Here is a 7,272-nt window from a genome sequence, read left to right as displayed (position 1 = left end):
GGCCTGTTGTGACATCCATCTTCCACGGCTTCACCACACAGTATACCCGGGGCAAGGCCCACCAGCGTGAGTGGCGCTGCTGGGGGAAACGCTCCCTGAGGGTGAGGACGGAAGGGGGCCATAGAGGCCGTCAGAGCCAGGATGCCTGGGTGGCTCAGTCGGTTAAGCGCCTGCCTTCGGCTCAGGTCGTGATTCCAGGGTCCTGGCATCGAGCTCTGAGTCAGGCTCCCTGCTCAGCGGGAAGCCTGCTTCTCCCTCTCCCTCTCCCCACTCGTACTTGCGCGCACATGCACGCTCTCTCTCTCAGATAAATAAAATCTTTTAAAGAATAGGAAAAAAGGCCATCACAGCCGAGGTGTCCTCTCCTTGAATGGCACATGGCCTGCGGCCTTCGCTTACCTCCGAGAGAAAGTAAAACCACGAATGATCAAAGACAGGAGGTGGGATTCGAGAGTTGGTGTCGGCAATCTTCTTGATTTGGTAAGGAAGCCTCAGGACCATCTCCGTCAGAAGCTGAGTATAGGCCTCAAACACATCAGCAGCATGACCCTGGGGGAAGAACATGTGTAAGGACCTGTGACGGACAGTTGTCCACAGCCACAATTAGGAAAAGGGCTAGTTTACTGCTCATTAGGCATAGCTTATATTGGAGCTGGTAAATGGTACCTTTCAAAGCTGGAGTCATCACTGCCTGACAGCTTGGTTTAAACCCAGCAAGGCCCCAGGCTCCGATGGACACAGATCTCACTTGTCTTAAAAGTTCCAAAATTACACTCTGTGGGTTTTGACCCTGGACTGGCTGTATTCTACTTACAGAGAAATTAAACTTCTAATGGGAAAAACAGTGGTGGTGAAGGATTTCTGACTTCCTGTGAGAGATGCAGTCTATTCCCCTAGAACCAAAACCTTCTGGGATAATAAGAGATATTTAAATAAACCAGGGTGGTGGCTGGCTCCTGGGTGGCTCATTCAGTTGAGCAGCCAACTCTTAATTTCAGCTCGGGTCATGATCTCAGGGTCCTGGGACGGAGCCCCACTTTGGGCTCCGCACACAGAAGGGAGTCTGTTTGAAAATTCTCCCTCTTCCTCCGCCTCTCCCCTCATCCGCATGCGTGTGTGTCCGTGTGCACGCGTGCTCTCTTTCTCTCCCCACCTCTCTGAAACAAATAAATCTTTTAAAAAGAAAGAAAGAGACCAGGACGGCCAGATCACTTAATGCATATCCCACAGAGAAGGAGGAGCTGAGGGGTGTGAGGATGGTAGAAGCGGTAGCTGTCCTGCAGGCCGCATGGTCCCCCGGGAAGAGCCTGCGAGAATTTGGGGCACAACATGTCTCACGTATTCAATCACCGGTTACTCATCGGGTCTTTGCCAAGCAACTGGGGGTGCAAACAAGGGAAAGACTCCACATGTGTACACAGGATGCTCTGGGGACCCGGGGAAAAGCCATCTCTATCTGACCTGCTAGCAGGAAGTGCATGTTGGGGAGGGTTTTCCCAGGACCCAGTGTGTGAGCCGGGTCGTGAAGGACTAGGAATTAGCTTAGAGGGGAAGGAAGTAATGGCAGAGGGAAAGAAGTTCAGGAGGACAGCAAGCAGGAAGGCAGTGTGCCACGTCTGGGGCAAGGCACAGGACGGGGGCTGCGTGCCGGGGTGCGGTCGTGACACAGCTAGAGAGCTAAGTAGACAGCTGGGTCCTCAAAGAACTCTTTGGCCTAAAAGTTATAGAAAACCAGCAAAGGGTTAAGAAAAGAGAAGGACATGATGCGATTCACGTTTTGTGCCTGTTCTATCCCTGTCTCAGTCAAAGCAGCTGGGAGCGTGCAGCGAGGAACACACTGGTGCCGCCGCTCAGACGCAAACGTGCAGCAACGGCAGGGACGACAGACAGGGGCAGGCCCCAGGGCACTTAGCACGGGGCTTGACTGCGTCAGGTCACCCAGTGCTCCCAACGACCCTACAGAGCAGATCCCGTGTGGAGCCTCAGTTTCCAGGTGTGCAAACCAAGGCACACGAAAGCCGCACAGAACTTGTCCGAGCTTCACGGCTGGTAAGTGGGAATGCTTGTTCCTGACTCACCTGATCAGAGAGATTATCTTCTAAACTAGCTCCCTCAAGGGCCTCTGATGACAGCAGGGGGAGTCTCTGACACACACACACACACACACACAACACACACACACACACACAAGGACATGATCTACCTGTGACATCTGTCCTGTGCCTGCTCACCTTTTTCTAAGGAGCTTAACATGAAAGGACAGACCAGTCTGATTTCATTCAGTTCCTCTGCTTTACACGTTGTCAAGAGTCTGAACCCCAGCAGAAGGGTGGGAGAACTGGTTATTCAACTAAACTGCACCGAGATCAAAGCCCCCCAAGGCACTCGGTCTGCCTCCTGCAGCTCCTTGCCCTTGGCTCCTTCAGCCCTACTCACAGAGGGCGAAGAGGAGAGTGCTCTGGAGGAGGGCAGGAGCGGTCCTTCGTCCAGGGGAAGGCCTCACCTTCACATACTGGCGGAGGAAGAATGGGCTCATGTCCGGTGGGGATGAAGTCGTATGTGGTTTCAGCAACTGGCTGGTAGCCACGGGCTCCTCGTCGTTCTGCTGGCTCTTCCAATACTCCAGCAGGGATTTGAGCACATGCAGGCAGTAGTCCACGGCACCGGAGCTCAGCAGGGCCGAGGCTGTGGCGCTGGAGATGAGGGAAGACGACTGGGGGGAGACAAGGAGGAGGCCAGAAAGGCTTGTGAGACCACTGGGGGCAGGAGTAGGAAACTCCCCGGCAGTAGGCTCCGGGTGGGCCATCGGGGGAGGGAGCTCATCTCTTGAGTTAGAGGTCCACCAACTAACTCAAACACTCCCCCCAACTCTTTCCAACAATGGCATGGTAAGAACCAACCAACCCCAGGTCCCAGCTCCACTCGCCCACACACAGGTGTGAGACACCGAGGGGGCAAGGACTGGATAACCTTTTTCCTGGGAGGGGCGGGTTTTCTTCTTCACTGGGCAACTAGAAAAGAAGCCCATTTCAAGAACAAGAGAGAAAACTTTCCACTCTAAGCACTTTTTAGCAACCCCACCCTCCCGGTAGGGGCTCTCCCCACCAAACTAGCTTCTAAAGGAGATGGGGTAAGTGATCACATGAATAAAAAGCAGGAGAAAAGCCACTGTAAATAAAACCATTAGGAGAGCCTTGCAAATCCCAGCAAACCCCACAGCTCATAAGCTCATTAAGATTGGATGCAGTTCAGCCTCCATTCCTACCTTCTCTGCTTTGTGTTAATCTCCTTTCCACCACGCACACACTGCTTTCTCTCTGCTTTATTACCATACCTTATAGCAACACACAGTAGGGGAATCCTCTTAGCCACCCTGTGCCTTGCAGAACAGTCCCCTCCTTTCAATAATGGGAACTTCCAAACCCTGTAACCCCTCCAATGGAGGGATTGCTGGCGAAGATCAGGGCTTGGAAGGGATTCTGGAAAAGGTGGTGGCTCTGCTCTTCAAGAGGTGACCGCTTAGAATCTTTCTCCTCTAGAATGACAACAGCCTATTCTAACTATCACCTCTGCCCTTGGCCCTAGCACCAACCAGACAATCCTCTTACCTTTCCCCACACCCATGTGCTCAAAGCAACAGTACCTCACAGATGGAAGACTTGGATCCGGATTTGGTCCGGGACATGAAGACACTCAGGAGTCTCATTACTACCAGATGGACTTCATTCAGGGCACTGCGCTCATTCTTCCTGGAGACGTCCTGTAGGCAGAAGCAGAGCCCAGAAGCCCACGCTTACTTCAAGCTTGAGGCGTCCTCTCAACAAGGTTCCCTCCAGCCTATCAGCACTAACTGTTCCTCACATGGAATCAGAGTCAAAACAGGCACCAACGCCTCCATGGACTACACCCGGATTACCTAGAGCCCGATGTGCTTAAAAGGCCGTATTAAGATACAAACAACTAATTTATTGTTTTCAGCTTAGGGAGCTACAAAAGGTCCATAAGGACAGGAACTTGGTCTGTTCCTCATTTACGTCCAGATCCAACAGGAGTCCTGGGCCAAAGGAGGTACTGCCAACATTTTTATTGAATCCACAGAACTGGAGCCCTCAGTGGGTGGTTATGCCCAAAACTAAGTGAAGTTCCTCTAAGAGAAGGATGACAAGCTGTAAACGGACCTCAGTCCCTGTTTCTCACATGGCAGGACTCTCCAATCTTACCTTTTTGTCCATGCCCAGTTCAGCAATTAGCTGAGAGAGCAGGTTATCCAGGGCCCCCTTGTCTTTCTCATCTTCTCCATCCAGATCTGTAGTGAGCATCAGGATGACCTGGAAGTCAACAGAGAGGTAAAACATGAGCTCCAGGACCCTAAAGACGACTCCAAACGCAGGGGGTTCAGAAGAAATCCCAATCTTCCTGACTGCCCTGTCAATCATAACTGCAATCCAGGAGAAGGTCCTACATCCCAAGGTATCCGAAGTTTAAGTGTCCAGAGTCAGAAGTGTCAATTTTTGGCATGTGCCACACTTGGCATCACAAAAAATGTTTTGCAAAGAGTTTGCAAAACAAATTGACTAAACTACATTATAACCAACCAAAGTGGCTTGACAGAGGACAGTGTGCTGTGTTCAAAAGTAAAGAACTTTCTGCCTAAGAGGAAGGCAGCTAGTGGAACAGCTACCAGACAACATTCCAACACGGTGTTAATAAAGACTCACTACACACTACGAATCTCTGGGGCAGACATTTGCTCCTGGCTCTGTCAGTAACTAGCTGGATGACTGCGGACATCTTTTTAAATTCTCTGACCCTTGGCCTTTTCATCTAGAGTTAAGGGCTATAACTTGCAGTTCAAAACTGCATTCCATTATTCTATGACCTAACACCAACAAAAGCCTAGAGCCTCTTGAAGAGAGATGTGAGCATGCTGAAGGATGGTCCAACCATAATGTGACAGACCCAGATGAACTGAGGGATACCTGCATGTACGGGATGGCCCGGACACCTCCAACATTTCGTAACTGGGGCAAGGTTTGCAGTAGTCTCTCCAACAGCATCAGACGGACCATGTGCAGTCTAAAAGGCCAAGGAAAATACATGAGATGTGAGCTAGTTCACAACCACTAACCAGCTGAATATAGTTCCTTCCTCCTGCCACCAAAGTAAACAAGGAGCCTACTGCTTAGAAACAATCCTACCATTAGCAAAATGTTCAGAAATGCCTATTTGGTAACACCACCAACACAGAAGGAGCAATCTCGCTCTGTTAAAAGGAACAAACTAGTCCAAAATACAACCGAAGGCCCTGAAAGCCTGCTATGGGAAAAGTTAATATTTCTCAATCAGCCCTAGTTCTCAGCAGCAAAATCAAACCTTTAGTAGTGCACTCTATGGCCTTTTCCAACACATGGCCACATTCTGCCTCCAGGCATTATCTTCTGGGATTCCTCCATATACAAAGTCTGCATCGTCTGGTTGCACAGTGACCCAGTCCTTTCTTTTTCTTGCTTCCCAGAAGGCCTGGCACTGCTTTACCCTCTCAACTCGCCTACCATTTTTCCTAGTGGAAAATTCAATCTCCACTCTACCCTTTCCACACTGGACACGTGAGTTCTCCCGTATATTCAACTGGGCACTAACTAAGCCTTCTTCATCTGCAGATACACAGCTGGGCTTCCCTACTAAATGTGTGCCTCAAGATCTATAGTGAATACGCTGATTCAAGAGAGGACCAAAATGAAAATGAATTAATTAGGGTCCTGTTGACAATTTGGCTGGCAGTCTCACCTAACACAATCTTACAGAGATGAAGAACACATTTGCTGAATGGCTTCACTCTCATAGTTCGTAAACTGTTCTTGCTTCATTTTACTTTATAGACTGTGCATAACAAACCACAAACCTACATATGCATAAAAAAGTGATTTTCCTGTATTACATATCCTAGGAGATATCCAGAATATTTTCAAAATATTAAAGTTTGAATCAAAGTATGGGGTCTTACTTGATCAATAAATGCCCATGATTCCAAAAGTAACTCAAAGGAATGAGCTAATAAAAGTCCTTCAGAATACGGTCACACATAAAAGTTCACACATACATCCAAAGAATAAAGCAAGCTGCGTGGGGACCACAAATGAGTAAGAATTGTTCAGGAATGTACAAGATATAGCAAAGAAAAGTAATAGGATGATAGCAGTTCAAATTTAGCAGTTCACTTTATACTTTCAGGATAAAACACAGCAAGCTTTGAGATGGATGAAAATCTTCAGATTGGCAGAACATACTTGTGAATACATATGTATGAATGAAAAAGTCAACAAAATAAGCAAAGTCTGGACCCGGACCAAGATGTTGCCAGACTGTTGGCTTTTCAAACTCTTAGAATCTAACAAAAAAAGTAAACTCTATACCAAAAATTACAATTTCCTTTTCTTTAGTGACTTAAAGTAAAAACAAGTTAGTTATTATTATTATTATAAACAAGTCATTTAACAATTGCTCGATTAACTTATCCCTGAAAAAAAAAAAGTTTGCTTAAAACCACTTTAGGGGTGCCTGGGTGGCTCAGTCGGTTGTCTGCCTTTGGCTCGGGTCATGACCCCAGGGTCCTGGGATCGAGCCCCACATTGGGCTCCCTGCTCTGCGGAGAGCCTGCTTCTCCCTCTCCTCCCCACTCCTGCTCTCTCTCACTAGTTCTGTCACTCTCTCTCTCAAATAAATAAACAAAATCTTAAAAAAAAAAACAAAAAAAACTTTAGACTTCTATTACTAACATGGCTAGGTTACCTAAAATGGCCCTCCTAAAAACACTAAAAATCCTAAAAAGACAGAACATCATTTTAGAAGCAATGCTGTGTCTCAAGAAACGTGAAAGGATTGAAATCACATAGTATGTTCCCCAACCATAGTAAATTAAACTGTAAATTAGTAACAGAAAAATAATTAGAAAATCCCCAAAGGTTTGGAAATTTAGCAACACACTTCTAAATATCCTACAGGCCAAAGATGAAAATCAAAACAGAATTTAGAAAACATTCTGAACTGAAGAGCAATAAAAATATAACACATCAAAATATATGCCAAAGCAGACTTTAAAGCAAAGCACAGAGAGAAATATTTAGCTTCAAATATGTATTTAATAAAATCAATGATTTAAGCTTCCATCTTCTTAAGCTAAAAAAAGAACAAAGAAATCTCAAAAGATAATATAAAAGCTTTTATTAAGCAGAGAAAAAAATATTAACAGTGGAAATAAAACAGAACGCAGAC

General features: G+C 47.0%; 1 protein-coding gene across 12 annotated transcripts in view; it reads right to left on the bottom strand.

The window, feature by feature from the left end:
- The window catches only part of UBR4 (ubiquitin protein ligase E3 component n-recognin 4), a 130,593-nt gene that overhangs the window by 48,863 nt on the left and 74,458 nt on the right, over positions 1 to 7,272 (bottom strand). For all 12 annotated transcript variants that reach the window (XM_064589845.1, XM_064589846.1, XM_064589844.1 and 9 more), the window contains 5 exons: positions 4,980 to 5,076; positions 4,221 to 4,328; positions 3,644 to 3,760; positions 2,504 to 2,713; positions 400 to 549 (listed from right to left, as the gene is read on the bottom strand). In XM_064589845.1, the coding sequence (XP_064445915.1) occupies positions 400 to 549; positions 2,504 to 2,713; positions 3,644 to 3,760; positions 4,221 to 4,328; positions 4,980 to 5,076 (682 nt within the window). The remainder of the gene's footprint in view (positions 1 to 399; positions 550 to 2,503; positions 2,714 to 3,643; positions 3,761 to 4,220; positions 4,329 to 4,979; positions 5,077 to 7,272) is intronic.

The sequence above is a fragment of the Mirounga angustirostris genome, unplaced genomic scaffold (genome assembly GCF_029215605.1).
Source record: "Mirounga angustirostris isolate CCGP_5_RB_7025 unplaced genomic scaffold, mMirAng1.0.hap1 SCAF_4, whole genome shotgun sequence".
NCBI lineage: Eukaryota > Metazoa > Chordata > Mammalia > Carnivora > Phocidae > Mirounga > Mirounga angustirostris.
This window is presented reverse-complemented; position numbering and strand designations above follow the sequence as displayed.